Below are 18580 nucleotides of genomic sequence, written 5' to 3'. Positions count from 1 at the left end.
ACTTTTTGATGCATCTTAATCTAAGGTCAAAAAAAGAGACCAGCACAGAAGTCTTTCAGGTAGTATTTTCATTTTGATAGGAAGCAAAACTCTTAAGTTGTATTCTATATAAAGGCAGAGATTTGCAGTCTGCAGACTAGTTCCAATGTGGAAATAACTTTCCGTCCACAATTTAGGGGCAACAATCTGTTTTGTTATATAGAACAGAATTGTTTGGCTACAGAGTTTTGAAATCAATTAATACCGCTTACTAAGCATCATGCACTAACATTTTTTGCTCACTACTGCTGACAATGAGCCAATGTCTTGCTGACAATCAGCCAATGCTTGTTTCCAATTCATTTAGAAAACTGAGTTGAGCAATACCTCTTATCCACACTACCATTCATAATATAATACAATTGTATATTTTGTAAAAGATGTTTTACAGTAGTACTTAATTCAAGACATATTTGTGGTAACGTTAGCAACGTTCCCGCATGTTTATTTGGAAGAACATTCAGTATAATGACACTTAATTCAAGATATTTTAGACCAAATAAGTATTGTTGGCTCTAACCAATCATTATAGAATCTATGCTTGTTCTATCTATCTGAATTCTTATCCTCATTCCATCTGATTCTACTAATGTAAATGAAAATCCTTCTTCTCTAGGAAAAATCTTATGCACGAATACACCAATGTGCGTGCCTTGTTTTTGAAAAGGATTATTAATGACATTTAAAAAAAAAATCAGGGAATAATTAGAAGGTCCCCTAACCAAGTTTGCTTAAAGCTCTGCTTAGAAGAGATTGGAAGCAGGTGTCCAGAGGATGGAAAGAGGATTGTCAATAAATCACTTCCTTCTAAATGAAGAACACACGGGCTGCCGGCCAGCTTTTGCTCCGGACGGAGCCTGCCTTCCCCCCCTCCTCCCCCCGCCTTTGCTTCTACTTTTCCCGCCCCTTGTCCTAAAACCGCCAAGCGACTGTCGCGCTTTCCTTCCCCATCACTGCGCCTATTGCGCATGCACCTCCTTGAGGGCGGGGCTGAAGCCGAAGCCTGGTAGCGGCGTCTGACAGAGCCGCGCATCCTCTTTCACTCCCTGCCGGTTCAGGGAGAGCCAGCGGTGGGTCGCTGACCAGATCTCTTCCTCCACCGCCACCGCCGCCGCCGCCTCCGCTAACTACGTTGTCGACGGCATCCCCGGTTGGCCTAATTTATTCACCGCGACCCCGAATTTTACTCTTTTTTTCCTTCCTCGGAAATATATTTTCCTCCCCTTTACCCCCTCCTTTTTTTTTTTTTTTTTTTTGTAAAGCCACTGCGCCCATTTTCTTTCTTCGCTGTCTCGCCCCTCGATTTTTTTTTTCCTCCCCTCCCCTCCTCCTCTTTTGCGCCTCAAAATGCGACTGAAAGGCCGGGGATGCTGCGCCCGGAGCAGAGGCAACGGCGATGGAGTGGAGGAAGGCAGCGGAGAAGGACGCGGGCCGCCCCCTCCACCAATGCGGAGTCCCTTCCTGCACCGGCTGCACTTCAGCGCCCTCCAGAAAGCAAAGGTGGGTGTGTATGGTGGGGGGGGTATGCGCGTGTATGCGCCTACACACATGCACGCGTGTTAAGCAGGCCGGCGGGAGGAAAAAAGGAAACACGAAAGCCGCTCCGCCGCCCCAAATACGTAATGGTGCTTCCAACACCCCCCCTTTCCCCGGGTCTCCAAAGAAGTGTGCGTGTGCGCGCGCCCCCGCGAAGCAGCAGTTGCTTGCTCGTGTCTGCGCCTGAGACATCCTCAAAACCTCTCGGGGCTTTATTAGAGAGGTAAGCGTGCAGAAAGTGCAATAGCCTGCCGAGATAGCTCTGCCTGTTAGAAAGAAACGGTCCCTCATTGTTAGCCTGGTAGGAACTAACGCAGGCGTTAGAATCCTTCATATTGTAGCTGCAGCTATGCACTGGGGCTGTTGCATCTAAGGGTCCCTTGAGGTTAATATGGGGAGGAAGGGCAGCAGGCAGCTGAATGTGGGAAGAGACGGGTATTAGTTGCTTGATTAGCCTAACAAAGGAAGCTGAAGGCCACAGTAGATGGAGCCAAATTATTAAAATAAGCAGAGTAACTTCAGAAGGTGTTCTAAACCAACCAAGCAACCAACCCAACCCCAAAGCTATACGGTATTTGTTGTTGCTGTTTTGGGCTCCCTTTTTCTGTGTGCTCCTTTTTCATAAAAAAGTCCCCCCCCCAATCCATCATAGTTATTGTTAGGTTTCTGTGGCACTTCAGAATCCTGACACAAAGCATGAGAGGTGCAAACCTTCTCTTTGAACACCCATACTTATTAGCACTAGTTGTAGTCCAGTGTTTGGTCGAAGGCAAAACTAGTCAAGGAGTTTGCAAGAACGTAATGTTGGGATCCATAAAATTGTTGCCGCTTCAGACTGCTGTTTTAATAATAATTACATGTAGAAACAATATTAAGGGAAAACAATCAGAACTCTCCAAAAATTTGCATTCACTAGGGATTATTCATCTGTCCCCAGTGTTCCAATTTATTAACGTTTTAAAGTTAGAGGCTCCCAGAGCTCTGTATCCATTTCAGTTTCTACACCCATGTGATTTTAACTCACAAAATAAGCAGACTTAACTTCTTGATACTATTTTTTGGGCCTAGCAGGCATGAGAGACCAAAAATTCCAGGCTCAAATATACCAATTGGCTGTGATTGCATTTTTGAGAAACACAGTACATGTATCCTAATTGGCTCTAGGAAAACCAATCAATCTCAGATATAGAATACTGACAGAGATATTTCTCAAAACAGCCCCATCTTTTCATGCATACCTACCCATTATGTGCTGTAGAAGTCAAAAGAAGAGTGCCTTTGAAGAGAAGCTGACTTGTTATGTAGGATTTGCTGTTTTATTAGAGAAAGAATTGAACTCTGCTTTAAGGTCATTGCCCTACCATCTTTACAAAGAACTTGCCCTGTTTGAGAGAATGAGAGAAGCATCCTTCACTTACTATAATTTTTATGTTTTAAAATCCATATGAGAGTAAATACAATTTTAATCTCCATATCTATGGAGCCCAAAATGAGAAAGTTGGGCTTACTATATTCACCACAGGAGGGTGGTGGCCAACTTATTGTGGCAACTGAATACGATTGAGGTTTGCTGAAATCCAAGCTTAGTCAAACCCAATGGTTAACCAAGATTACTTAGAAATGACAACACTGATTTTCAGCACAACTAAAATATGCATACGCTTAAACGCCTAAAAGAATTAAAAAGTTTAGTTGCAAAGAAACCCTAGTTTAAATGTCCTAATATCTGAATACAAGCCATTTTAACGCCATTTTATTTTTATCAGTTTACCTTCAGCCACTTTGTAATTCCAAAGATAGGAACATGAAGTAAGATATATATCTCACATTTGATTGAGGACCTTGCATCAGAACTTCTTTGGGCGTTTTAATATGGCTGAAAATTAATTGATTTTGGAAATAGTGGATTAAACAAATTGTGGTCTAATGTGGGTTCTCCTGTGACATTCTTTTAGCAGTAACAATGCAGGATATTCAAAGTATGTACAGAGAACCAAAGAGTAGTTACAGTATTTCATGTAGATAGCATCACCATAGAATTCTGCGATTGGTAAAGCTGATCCATTTGCCTTTTTTATAGTAATGGCACCGGTATTCTGGTAATATTCTGGGTGCAAGAGGATGATGAGGGCATTTTGTCTTGTCAATAGTTATGTGCTCTAGAAATCACAGAAGTAATTTGCATATATATATGTATATAATATTGCATTGAGATATTCCTGTTTTGAATGGACATACTTTTCAGTTTGAGGGACAGATGTTCTCATTCATTTTGTTTAATATGAAGAAATGCGCTAGCTTCACTGTCAGTTTCCTTAAATATTCATTAAGATAGGTAAAATTGTTTGATTTCCTTGAATCTTTGCTCTGTGATTTATAAAATTGAATTATTAAAAAAATCAAAGTATAAATAGAAAAAATGCTTATTACATCCTCCTTTCTAGTTCCAGAATTATGCATGAAATTAAAAATGTGTCCATCTAGACCTGCTAATCCCAGTCAAAAATGATAATTAGTCATTGATCTACCTTTCTTTGCCAGCAGCTTTCCCCATTTGTGCTAAAGCATAGAGAAAGTGAAAGACCAGACTAAGTCTCAACATAAAAGGAAAAGCGTACATCAAGTCAATATAGTGGAATACTTGGAAATACAATATAGGGAACAAGTTGAGTACCATCTAAAAATGAGCAGTAAACAGAGTTTTGTTCCTGACCTATTCATTGAATGTTAATTGTATTCCCTATATTAATTGACAAATCCAATGTGTTCCTTAAACTAAGCTATGTTTTGATCCTACCAAATGTTAGTTTAAGCAGACCATGCAAAGGTTTAGATTACTTTGCTTCTTCCCCTTTCACATCCAGCTAGCATTAAACCAGGATTTATAGTTATGTTGAACCCAAGATACAGTGATTTAAATTTTTTACTTAATCATGTCTTGCTGAATAAGCTTTACAAATCAATCAAACCTATTAACCAATCCCCATTTGGGTTCACACAACACATTATATCAGATCCAAAAATCAAACAAATGACATTATGAACCTTGGTGTGGCATTTAAGAAAAATCTATGTAGGTTAAAGAGATTTTTTGCCCTCTATTCCTTTTGCAGCCTAAAACTTTGAGAGTTGGGGGATTGTTTGAGGGCTATAGGGAATCTCATCTTCTGATCTTTGCATAAGTAATATTCAGTAACATAGTGGATTTAGTAAGCACTAGTTCTTTATCATATATATGTTTTTGAGTGTTTAAAAAAATTCTTATTGTTTGTATAATAAGGATTCTCAAAATATCAAATAAATGAAACAAAAAAGCATGGATTAAATTCATTTTTCCATTTCAATTTCATGTAGTAGTTGAATAATTATGAATTGGTTGCTAATAACACTAAAATGTGTTAATATACAACTAAACATCCTACAATGTTTACTTTATGTAACTATTTAGAAACATTTGTTCTTAAATTATATGCTTTTATGATTAAAAGTAAACTAAAGGCATTAATATGTTTCTTTTCTGAGTAGCAGGTTCTTTTCTCAATTCCTGTTACTCTTATTATAAAGATTTTTTTTCCTAGTTAGGAACAAAAAATAGATTTGTAGGCATGTAAGAGTTTTAAGAGAACCAGCTGGCTTAGAAAGCAATAGAATGTGAGTTATAGCCTACTCTGTGAACACTGCTTGATGATTTTGAACCAATCACTCACTCTCAGCCCAACCCACCTCATAGGAATGTTGTGCGGAAAATAGGCAGGACTATTAGGTATATTTGTCACCTTGAATTATTAAGTTACCATATAGGTGGGATAAAAATTATAATTTGCATGGAAAAAACCCTAGAATTCTACAAGTTTCATAAAGTTTAACAACACAACATGGATTTTTTTTCTAATTGTTTTTTGTAGCTGATCCGTTTTCTCTTACCTTGAACCCAGGAAATAAATCATCTAATGGAGTTGACCAGCTGCAAAACTGCTTGCCTTGCATCTACATTGCATCTTTTCTGCTTGCTCACCCAGCTGTTTTTATATAATATAACTGTTAAGATAAATGAGAGATAGAATACAAGATAAAGGGGGAGGTGGATATTGCTTTTCAGGGAGAAGAAAAGGCAAAGACATGGAGAATATAGGTATGAGTAATTTTCAGATTATGTGGTTTATCTGCTAATTTAGATATAGAGCTGGTATTTATGGAATAAAAAAATTTCAAGTGATTCAAATTTAACTTCTATTCCATAGTTTTTTACTCATTTCTTTAAAAAAAAAGTCTTTGTTGAATCACATTGCTTCATAGTCATCCTATCACCAAGATCTAAATAGCATATTTCTCATCTGTGGTTTGTAACTGATGAATCCTCACCAGACAAGAGAAGTACTTAATATAACCTTGAAATTGCACAGATTAGATCTCCTTAAATTCCATTAATTTCATTGGAAAATTGTCATATTTATGTTGAATTAGCCAAATCCTTAATTTTAATTAATTATGGGCTTCCTGAATATGTAATCTCACGGTTGACTCAGTCTTCCATCCTTTCTAAGGTAGGTAAATTGAGGACCCAGTTTGTGGAGGCAATAAGCTGACTTTCTATAAATATACAAAAGTATGAAGGCTATTGCTTAACGCATTGTAAGCCGCCCTGAATCCCCGGAGAAGGGTGGCATATAAATCAAATTAAAAAAAAATACATTGGATAACATAATTATCATTCCAAAATTAAAATAAAGACAATGACAAATCACTTCCATATTTTTGTGGAGATAACTGAATGCATATGTCTATGAAGTCACAGGAATTCAGTTTGACTTGAAGACAACTTTATTTTTATTTTCTCATCAACTTATTTTAGGTGTAGTCTCCTTAACGTGTATTCTTTTTTAAAATGCAGTAAAATATTCACTGGTTTTGGGGTGTTTTTTTGTTTGTTTGTTTGTTTGTTTGTTTTTTTGGTATGGCTAGTTCAGTTTTCATTTGTACCTGTAATTTTGTCTTTCTTTTTCCAGTACAGTAATAATTTGTGAGGAAATATTTTGGGATGTTCAATTTTAACTGCTATTACTTGTTGACAGAAATCTACCTGTCCCTTCAAAAGCTATCCAATGAGTCTTGGTAAATTTGCATGCAATAATTCTATTTGCAAGATAGTCCATCTATAATGTTCTATCATATTATTTGTTTTCTTTGGTATGTGATCTAGGGATTTTTACCCACCCACCCCTTCCATTCATTTGTGTGTCTAATTCATGGAGACTGTGTGGACATGTCCTTGCAGCTTTCCTCGCAAGGTTTTTCTGAAGTGGTTTGCTATTCCCTCCTTCCCAGGGCTGAGATAAAGTGACTGACCCAAGGTCACTTAGCTGGCTTTGTATCCAAAACAGGACTAGAACTCAGTTTCCTGGTTCTAGCCTGATGCCATAATCACTACACCAAACTAGCTCTCTCTAGGGTATGGGTGTCAAACTCGATCATGTCACGTGATGTATCATGACATGTGATGTTTTTTGCCTTTGCGTAGCTGGGATGGGCATGGCCTGCGTGTGATGCATCCAGCCCATGGGCCACCATTTTGACAGGCCTACTCTAGGGATTTAGTTACCATCAAAGATAATTCATAATTATTTAATTTGTTTCTACTACACTTTAAAATTACCTGTTTATTAGGTAACACCAGATCTCACTGAAAATCGAATAGATTTATGAATAAACTTTCAATTTGAGGCTCTGCTGCTTATGAACTTAAGGTTAAAATGCAGGTAGTGCTCACTGTTTTACTAAATGAGTAAGATTTATTCTCAACAGTTACTACTTAGCATCTGCTGGTGTCTTACCATTCTAGAATAGCATAGTGATTATGATACCTAAGAGCAGCTCTGCTGATGTGAAAAGAATGCATTTTTTCTCAACAGGAGCCAGCCAAATGGCAAAAGGCCCATAAACAGTGTCTGTGTTATTAAACAGAATCCAGACTAAATATGAGAATTTTATATCCATGTCATGGCAAAATAGTTTTTCTTCGTTTTTGCTATGTTGAAGGCTGCCAGCAACAGTCTCTGGTGCTTGACTGTGGAAGAACCCCCATTGTTCAGAGGATTAGTATGTGAATTTTGTTTGATTGGCAAAGATCTGCTATTTGAAGAAAAATAACTGAGCCGTTTGCCAATGAGTAAGAATTGTAGGGTGCAACAATGAAATCTACAACTCTTGTGGTGCCCCTTGATTATAATCAAAACATATGCATGCCATCCCAAAATCCTTTTGAACTCTTCTAATTCAAGGGCTGGCTTTATTAGAGAGAGAAAATAGTTACCTAGAGAAAACAATATGGTATAATAGCACCATCTTCTTTGAGTTGTGGATATCTGTATGAACCTTATGAAAGGTGTCAGGACAATGTGGAAAATAGATGATGTCAAAGCTGAAACATAGCCATTATTACCTCATCTGCCTTTTTTCATAAATTTATTTCTCCTTCTACCCTCACTCATTTTTTCAGTCCTGAAATTAAACATTCAGTTCTAATTTTAACTTTCTATAAAAAGGTAATAGGACAGAAAACCTTCAGGACAGCATATCATTTCTCAGCTATGCTTGTGCTCTCATGGTTATCTCTGCTATTGCAAGGTATTTTTCCCCATAACTCAAGACAAGCAAAACAGGAAATTAGTATTGTTTGCAATGCTTGAGCTGTTGCAAAATCTATTGGAACACAAACTACTTACACTCTAATAATTATATCAACCGGTTGTATTATTTCATTTAAACAGACATGGTTTAAAAATATTTTCAGATTGGTCCTTTTTCCTTCCTATATTCTTATTTTCAATATGATAACTTCAAGCAAATGATCACAATACAAAAACAGTACTTTTTGGTAATTTTAGTTAATAAAAGTATAGCAAAAAATATCCAGTCAGATTTTTTCAGTATCTTCAGTGCTATCTGGTAGGTTTTTTAGCTAATACTTACATGCTAAGATCACAATGTTAACTATTTGTTTTTTAAGTTACTTTGGATTAGCAACAAATGATATTAATTTCTAGAAACCCATCTACAAGTAGTAAGGTGAGATGATTATTAAATTTTCTGTGATGTGAATTTCTGCTTGAAATATGATTCATGATTATGCTCTTTTAAATTGAATTGATAAAAATGATAAATGATGAATTGATAAAAAAAGTTGCATATGCCTCTTAAACTGAAAATCTAAGTCACAATATATTTATTTACGAATTTATTCAAACAAGGTATATAGCTTCCGTTTCACAACAGTGCCTTGGGAGGGACGGGACCTAGCAAAGAAAGCTCAGTAAAAGTTTCCCACAATAATTGGCAACTGAGTCACTACTAAGTCACTACTATAACTTGCATTTCACAGGTCTCATTAATCTCCCAACCCCGCATGTTTTTAAGGCTTTAGGAAAACATTGCAGAACATCAGAAAAAGGAAACAGATCATCTATACAACATCTTGTAAAAAAAAAAAAAGAGGATACCTCCACAACTTTATCAAAAAGTGCCTGACTCAACCCAATACAGCACAACCAACACAGGCTGTGAAAAGCATAACACTGCCACAAAAACATCTCAGAAACCATCATTAGAATCACATGGTATCACCAGGCACACAAACCAACTAAAGCTCTCCAAAACATCCTAAGTAGACCAAAATACCCAGCAGTCCCAGAAGAAAAAACAGAAGTCATCTACAGCATGCAATGAAAGGACTGTAATAGCCACTATGTAGGACAAACGGGCACAAAACTAGCAGAACACATATATGAATACCAGCTAGCATCAGAAGACATGATGAAAACTCCATAATTGCACAACACATTGACAGAGTTAACCATAGTTTCAACTGGGAAACTATGAATATCCTAGATTAAGCAAGTCCAAAAATGCTAGAGAATTTCTAGACACCTGACATTCAGACAAACTGGCCATCAGCAGACACATAAGAGATAAACAACATCTACATACCATTTAAAAGAGACAAAAAGCCAAAAAGGAAACAAAAAAAAGCAAAATACCTCTTTACCTGCAATCAACACTCAGGTGAGCAGAGATTAACCACCAAGATTAACATTAGACTAACAAGAAGTAAACAATACCCCAGTCAAAGAACCATCAACTCAGACAAAAAAGCTAAGAGTAAACAACAGCTTCATCAAGGAACCACCAAAACCAGACCCACCAACACTGACAGGGCAAGCCACTAGTATATAAAATGAGAGCAAATGATGATCTTGCCTAGTTTGGTAATGAAACATCTGCAAAAAAACAAACTCAGAGAGCAACAAGGACCCTACAGCTTTATGAAATGCCAGATTTTGGGGAAGACGGAGATAGGTGTATCAGAAGGCAGATTCTGCAACAGCAAAAGCAAACTTCTTAGACCCCACCAAACGATATTCTATGACCGTGATGGCGAACCTATGGCACCTGTGGGCATGTGAGCCGTCGCCCCAGTTCAGCTCTGCGCATGCACACATGCCTCCCGCCGGCCAGCTCGTCCAGGTCTGCCGGGCACAGGGACAGGGCACATACACAGGAGGGGCGGCGCATGCATTGCATTTTGGGGGTTTGTGCGCTGCGCATATGCACGCTTTGGGCACTCGGTCCGGAAAAGGTTAGCCATCACTGTTCTATGATATGTGGGACTCAGACAGTGCTCTTTCACTAGTATCTAATAGCATAGGTGGAAACAGCGTATACTGTACATATGTGTAGGTTAACACTCGTTCTTTATATACACTTTATGTGGATATATTTTGAAGGAGCACTATATTAAGTTTGTATGTGGAGAATCTCTTCAAATATTAAGTATAAAAATGCCCCGCCAGCCATTTTTTCATCCAGCAGAAAATTTCTATGATAAAATAAGAAATAAGAAAATGACAGAAAAAAGAAAGGGTGAATGAAATTCTTAGAAGTAAAATTTTGTTTGTTAATCAGAAAGCTACACCTTTTTGTTTGAGCTAATACTGTCAGTCTCAAGCAAATTTTCTTTTCATGGGGATTTGAAAATAGTATTTGATATCTCTTGTCTTCTAGTTCCAGCTTTGAGTAGAATCTTTTTGAGCAATCTAAAAGGCTTTGATTTGGCTCAGAAATCGTAAGAACTTGTATAATAGTATTAGTTGCTAATATTTAGGTAGAATATGAATAGTTTTAAAGGTAGCTCTCCATACAATATATATTAGACATCATTGGTGCCTCAGAATGAAAAATTCTTGATACATTTTAATGTGATTTTATTTTTATGATTTTCTGTCTGTCACTCAGACTTACTTCAAAGTACTATACTATCATTTGTAACGAGAACCTAACCTAAATATCTGTTAATCTGCATGGTGAAAATGATTAGAATATTTTCTGTAATATAGAAATATCAATTAGAATATTCATATTTAAACTAATATCTGCCTCTAGAATTTATTTATTTTACTTGTGATAAATTACATATTTCACACATCCTTTAATTGTTATTGTCATCCTTTGTATGTTCTTCTAACAAACTGTTTCTTTAGTTTCCAAGCATAAAAAGTGAAATAGGTTCTTATGTAACAGATTCATTTATCCTGTTCATTAAAGTAACATGATTCCTAATCCTAATCCACTTTTGAAAGTATAGCCTGTCTTAATGATCACTATCTCATTAATTTTTTTTGTTCAAACTATAAGTAAGTAAAGTGCATTTTTAGCATATTACATATAAAATCAAAGGGTTTTTAAGTGAATGAATAAATGAAATGGTAGAAGTTGAACTATAATAAATTCTATACTGTTAACAGTATTTCTGATAGTTGATAAGATCTAAAATCTGTATAGTTGGACATCCCTCGTATGAGTATGCATATTCACATAACTGTTTACATTATTATAATGGTATTAATTTTCTACTGAAACCAATTCCCTCCCAAAAAAATCCCAAAAGGACTAAAAATGTGGACCCAAAATATAAAAAATTACAAATGCTGTCCTTGGAAGCAAATAAAAATATAATAAATTACAGCTTTGATTGCAGAAAACTTTTCTTTAAATTAAAATGAAAAGGAATTTGTTGCAAATTAGATCAAAATTGCATTTGATATTGACCATATGTAATTTACAAGACATTGAAATAAATGAAATAGGTGAGCTACTAAGTAATACTCATGGTTGTTCTTCTGAGTTTCTTGTTAGAAGGTCAGAATAAAAATGTGAAGCAAAGAATTGGACAGTTGAGATGATGTATACATCCCTTTGCTTTGAGTTCACCTGAAAAGCAGGACACAGGTTCCAATACATTGGAACTAGTTTAGAGAAATTTTGAGAATAGGATGCAAGTTTATGCTTTCCCACGGTTCAGTTCTTGTAAAAACAGTATGTGATATTTTCACTTAGTATTGAGCTGTAGTAGTATAGCCATGAGACTTTTCCAAATTTGACAGGTGGTTAAAGATGTGTTTAAGTCCCCTCCCTCTTTTGAAAAAGAAAGATTAAGGACAAATGGGTGTTCTTTCACAAAATTAGTGTGAAATATGCCACTAATGCTGATACTAGATTTCAATATAGCAGTTTAGGAGTGCTCTGCACTTGCCAAAATAGGTTAGAGTTAGAGACAATTCATGGATGATTTAGTTTGGCCTTATATTATTAAACAATTATGGTTATCTATGCTGTGAAAGCTATATGTTATATGCAAAAAACTGTTGCATATCTTTGTTAGTCAATTTCTGCAATCAATTTTACTTTAAAGTGCTATGACAAAATTTAGATTTTAAACAAATATAGAAAATCTCTAACTATTCCAACTCAGTGTTTAATTATAAATGCTCTTCCATGCTAATTAAATTATATATAAGACTATGACAGAATTTTATTTAACAATCATTGGGGCTTTGTCTAGAATTGCAAATAATTTTTTGCCCCTTTTAGTCACTTTAACATTTTCCCATCTGTACAAAATGAAGCTTTGGAACCACAAATTAAAGCAGCTTTAATTCATATACCAGAGAGAGAGAAAGAAAAGTTTGTTAATTGTTTTATGTGCTCATCAATCAAATATTGTTTGGCTTGTGTCCAAATCAAATCCTTTGAAATGAATCCTTTTAATTTTGCAGATTGTCTTCATGACCTTGACTCTGTTCCCCATCCGGCTGTTTTTTGCTGCGTTTATGATGTTGCTGGCTTGGCCTTTTGCCTTCATTGCCTCAATAGGATCTGCTGAAAAACAGCTAGAAAAGCCTCTATCGTGGTGGCGAAAGTAAGTTGTTATGTCCGTTTTACTTGCCAGTATCTCTTGCCATACCTCAACTGGTATGGTATAAGACAGCATCAGCAAAGTGGGATCCATTCAGCTTCCCAGGACTCCACCTATTCACTAGCCCAGTCCCAGAACATGGCAATTATCATTTCCAGTGATGTTATTTCAATGGAAGTAGCATTAAGGTCAGGATGGGAGAGGTTTATTTCTCAAAGGTTTATTTCTCATGAAGTTATGTAGTCCTCAAGAAGCATGAGAAACTGAATTGTGACCTCCAGCCTCCAAATATTGCAACCCTTAGATCAGTAACTTTTAATTTTTTGTTATGACTCTAAAATGAATTTGCTGCAGAGAAAGTATACTTCCATAAAAGGGCAAGATAGATAGATAGATAGATAGATAGATAGATAGATAGATAGATAGATAGATAGATAGATAGATAGATTATATGGTAAAAATTCAATTCACAGAACAGTCTTGGGTGCCCACTCTTGTTTCTTAACTTATTTCAGATAATTGGTTAAAGACACAATGCTGGAATAGCTGTACTGTGCTGTGTCCTAAAATACTGCCCCTGGAGTAATAAGTTCACAAAATACAAACGTTTTGATGGTTCAATATTGGTGTTTTTCAGGTTGTGTGCTAAAGATTTTCCCCCTTTTGAATGGTGGTTTTCAGTGCATAAATCAGGCACCAGAGTTGAGATAGATTTGCTTACAATGAATAACTTTATCCTACAGTGCTACTTATTTTTTAGTGTAGAATCTTCCTCAATTACTTAAATTGCATTTGTATTGTTTTTCTTTTTAAACTTGAAGATGAGTTACTGAAAATGTTGATAAGCTCTTGAGAGCTCTGCTGTTTCTGGAAGTATTTCTGTGCGCTCTGCCGTGCAATGTTAATACTAGGATTAACATAGGTACATCTGATTGGATCAAAATCTAACCTTTGCTGAGCAGTTTAGCCTCTCCTCATTCATACTTTTCACATTTAGTCATATGAGAAATAATGTAGAAAATAGTCTTCTGTTGTCCGAGTGTTTCGTCATACTATCTTAAAAAGAAAAAGAAGTTGTTCAAACGCCTAGTTCTGACATATGCATATTGAAATATATTTTAAAGTGAAGACACCCACTCCTTCACCTTTAGAGAATGCTTTGTGGCCAAGCTCCTTATGCATAACAATATAAGTTCTTTTTTCTTTTAATCAGAGTTTTGCTTTCAGAGGGAAGGAACTCAACAATACTGTTGTTTCAGCCGACAAATTAACAGAGGTTCCATAGTAATATAATTTATCTCATAGAATGGATACATTTTGCCTGCTTTGATTGAACATCTATGATGGATACTGACTGGGAGAGGCTCAGAAATTCATTCACTTCTTATTTCATAGCCTTTATAAAGCTGATCTGATTGTGAAACTTGGCTTTTTTATTTTCCTGACTCTCCCAGTCATTTTGTTTGGATGCAGAGGAGACTTGATTATGATTTCTAGAAGTGTTGGATAAGGAGATGGTAAAGCGAATAGTAAAATCAGAAGAAAGCAGAATTGATTTAGCAGTTATTTATTCCAGTCTGGATAACTTAAGACTGCCTGCAGTCCTAGAAACTTTAGGGCTGTTCCTGTTCTGGAATAGTCATTTCTAGAAAGCAGTAAACTATCCCCAAATCAGCACAGTCTGGGAGAAAACAGAATGATATGAGGACAGTGGAACTTTCTGCTATAAGGCCACCGAATTTTGAACACAAATAATAAGCATTTTAACAATTTTCATTTAATTTAAATCAGTTGTTTTGTCATAACTCCATTTATGTGACTTGTCTTTTATTTTTTTGAAGTGGATGCCTTGGCATGCTACTTAAATGCCAAGCATGGTTGTTGGTCCCCAAATTTACACACCATCAAATTACCTTAGGTGGTAGTAATTTTTGTTTTATAGTGATCTACTGCAACCATCTGCCTTTGGAAATATATATAATAAAACCAGTCAGAGGAATCACTGGGCACATAAGTCACATTTTACTGTTTAAGTAATTTTTAATTATCTGACATAACACTATGATGCTTTAAAATTAAAAACCTTCTCAAGAAACGAGAACTTTATCTTTTTTAATATATTCAAAATTTTTGGTCAACTAGGAAGGTTTTGCATGTTATTTTAAAATAAGGTTGCTTTTGCATCTGTTGTATCCACTTGTTTTCAGAATTATTGATATCTTGCTGAAGGCAATTATGAGGACAATGTGGCTTGCTGGTGGATTTCATTGGATAAATGTGAAAGGCAGACAGGCATTGCCCACTGAAGCAGCAATTCTGACCCTGGCTCCACATTCATCATATTTTGATGCAATACCAGTGACAATGACTATGGCTTCCATTGTTATGAAAGCTGAAAGCAAAGACATTCCTGTGTGGGGAAGTAAGTAAAAATATTATCTTCCAAGTAATATTCAGATGATTGCATTTAGTTTTAGATCATTTAGGTAACTGCAAAACTATTCTAAACATAATACCAACTAAACTAAGCTATTGATTACCTTTTGAATGTAAAGAACAGAATTTTAAAGAAAATCTTGGGGCCCTCCTGCAAAATGCTTCATATTTTTAATACATGGTTATTATATGAGTCATTCTCATAGGGTTTTGAGAATCTATCAACTAGCTCCTTATTTGCCAACTTCAAAATGTTGGGTTATGTATTATTAATTAAGCAAAGACTGTGTTAACAAATCCCTTCAAGGACTACTGTTCTACTCAAGTAGGTTTAGAATGCCATAGGGCTGATAAAACTACTGAAAAATATGGTTCAATTATACAGTATTTGTTGAAGTCATCGATAATATTTTATGGATTACCATTGATTCCAAGATCTCTTTGTAACTACAGTCATGTGAAAAAGTAAATACACCCCATGTAAACTATTTTTCCTGTTTAAACATATTTGGATGCAACATTTTGTCATTTCAAACAGTATATAAAGATAAAGGTGATATAACTGAAGAAAAAAGCTCTGAAACATGACTTTGCAATCATGTATTCAACAAAAATTAATATATGGTGTATGCCATGTCCTTCTGTACAAAAAATAACTACACTCTTAATTCTAATACCTTATATATCCCTTTTGGCAGAAACAACATCATGTTAGGCATCACTCTCTTTCAGTCTTTGACATCAGATGGGGGAATTTTTCCCACTCTTCCATGCAGAATTTTTGTCTGTTTATGGGGTTTCTTGCATAGCCTGTTTCAAATCACTCTACAGCATATCAGGGAAATTTAGATGTGGGTTTTGACCTGGCCTTTCCATTACCCTCCATTTCCTTTTATTTGTTTGCAGCCATCTCTTGATGAATTTACTAGCATGCTTCAGATCATTGTAATATTGCAAGGTGCATTTTCAGTTGTGTTTCAGTCTTCTGACAAATTGTTTCAGATTATTTTCTAGCATCCTCTAATACTATGAAGAATTCATACTAGATCCTGTGATAAGTGAGGTGCTTGGCCCCTGATTGTAGCAAAGCAGCCTGAAACCATAACATTGCCACCAGCATGCTTTGTAGTTGGCATTGGCTTCTTCTGGTGAAAGGCTGTCTTTGGTTTTCTCCAAACAAGTATTATGGCCAAATAACTCTTAAAGGTAAAGGTTCCCCTCATACATGTGCTAGTCGTTCCCGACTCTAGGGGGTGGTGTTCATCTCAGTTTCAAAGCCAAAGAGCCAGCGCTGTTTGAAGATGTCTCCATGGTCATGTGGCCGGCATGACTAAATGCCAAAGGCGCATGGAATGCTGTTACCTTCCCACCAAAGGTGGTCCCTGTTTTTCTACTTGCATTTTTTACGTGCTTTTGAACTGCTAGGTTGGCAGAAGCTGAGACAAGTAACAGGAGCTCACCCCATTACATGGCACTAGGGATTTGAACTGCTGAACTGCCGACCTTTCAGTCTATAAGCTCAGTGTCTTAGCCACTGAGCCATCACGTCCCCTAAATAACTCTTACGTTTGTCTTATTTATTCAATTAATTTTGTTCCAAAAGTTTGTCTAGGTGTTCATGAGTAAACATTTGTCTTGTTTTGATGTTCTTTCTGGACAGCAAATGTTTCCTCTTGGCGCAGTTCCTCTGTAAGATCTAATTTATGAAGCTTTTTTCTTATGGTACACTCATGTACCTTGATATCAGCAGTAGCAAGACTACTATTATAAGTCACATAATAAAAATTGAGTTAGAGACTTCATTCAGCACCTTGTGTTTTGTTCCCAGGTTAAGCAAGTTGGCAATTGTTTAAAATGTCCTCCACTTGTAGATGTAAATAACAGTAGAATAATTGATGTTGAATTGTTTGGCAAGCTCTTTTAAATTCCTTTTCAGACATATAGGCATCTATCATCTCCTTTCTGAAGACCTCAGAGAGCTCTTTAGAGCTAGGTACGGTGATACCACACACTTCAAAACAAAGAGCAAATCAAACTAAATATCTGAGGTTTCAATTACACAGATTCCTACTAGATCCTGTCTGATGATTTTCTAATCATTTGCACCTGATCTTGTGCACCTGATTTTAATCTTAAATATTTGAGGTAATAAGTACAGCTATGTACTCTCTCTTTTCACATGTGAAATTTGATTTATGTTAATTTACACAATGGATTACAAAATGTAAGTAGTGCATAATAAATTACATCCCCTTTATCAATATTGTTGAAATAAATATCAAATATTTGTAAGGTGATAAGGTCAAACATTTCAATAAGATATTCTTTTTTTTTTTTTCATGACTGTATATTATTGCACCAGTTCTTGATGAAACTAGGGAAACTAAGGCTAGGGAAAATAGTCCTCTCTAGACAACTTCTATTTATACCTATATACTTTATTTTTATGGCTTGCCTGGAGTGCACTTGGCTTCAAACGTCTCTACTGACTGAAGGTTATAGTACTTCGACTTGCAGGGAATTCCATAATTATTTCAGTTTTTAACCTTAGCTTGCTTACCATTTCTCCCATTCAGATGGGAGAAAGTATATTTCAATCTCATAAAGGAGCCTCTTGATTCAGACCAAAGATTTGTTTCAGAGAAAGTTGAAAACATGTGGTTGCAGAGAGATCTTGGAATCGGTGGTAATCCATAATTATCATCTATACCTTCTACAATAACCAGATATAGTAGTTGATCCATATTTTTTTTTGCATGAACTATTTCTATTCTAGGCTTTAAGCACAGCTTTTTTTTGCAGAGGCTCCCTTACTTTATCTTAGACCACAAAGGTATCTATAGAAAAAAGCTTTTACTTGGCATCGGAGTGTTCTTGTCCTTCCTGGACAAAAAAAATTGCTTGAAAATGTTTGGTTTATTGTATTTTCCAATGAACCACATGGAAACCAGGTTGCCTGTAAGAGGTTTTCCAGTTAGTAGTATATTAGTTAAAAAGTATTTTGTTGAATGTGTGTATGTTATCTGTTTGTTCTTAATCAGTGTTTATCTTAGATTGTGAATTCAGATAATTACTTTGGTTGATGAGACTTATTGGCATTTTTAAGTGATAACATAAACAGAGGAGTCAACTACACTTCTTAATTTAAAATTGCTATGTAATTTTCTTTCAGGTAGCTTGCTTGCAACATTTGTAGTTACAACTGGAATCAAATTATCAGAAGCAATTATTACATATTGCTCAGGATGCCTATTATTTGCCTATTGTGGAAATGGAAAATATATTTTATTGGGTTTTTTTCTCAAAATTAGGCTTTTGCCT

At 35.9% G+C, this 18580-nt stretch overlaps 1 protein-coding gene across 1 annotated transcript in view; it reads left to right on the top strand.

Annotated features, from left to right (window-relative positions):
• The first annotated feature begins 1386 nt into the window (after nucleotides 1-1386).
• Nucleotides 1387-18580, top strand: part of LPCAT1 (lysophosphatidylcholine acyltransferase 1) — a 46680-nt gene continuing 29486 nt past the window's right edge. Inside the window, exons 1-3 of the mRNA XM_070939110.1 lie at nucleotides 1387-1539; nucleotides 12684-12826; nucleotides 15031-15245. Coding sequence (XP_070795211.1) covers nucleotides 1387-1539; nucleotides 12684-12826; nucleotides 15031-15245 — 511 coding nt within the window. The remainder of the gene's footprint in view (nucleotides 1540-12683; nucleotides 12827-15030; nucleotides 15246-18580) is intronic.

The sequence above is a fragment of the Pituophis catenifer genome, unplaced genomic scaffold (genome assembly GCF_029215685.1).
Source record: "Pituophis catenifer annectens isolate HBS135680 unplaced genomic scaffold, rPitCat1.0.hap2 SCAF_3, whole genome shotgun sequence".
Taxonomy (NCBI): domain Eukaryota; kingdom Metazoa; phylum Chordata; class Lepidosauria; order Squamata; family Colubridae; genus Pituophis; species Pituophis catenifer.
Note: the sequence above shows the minus strand (reverse complement) of the source record. Positions and strands in the feature narration are given on the sequence as shown.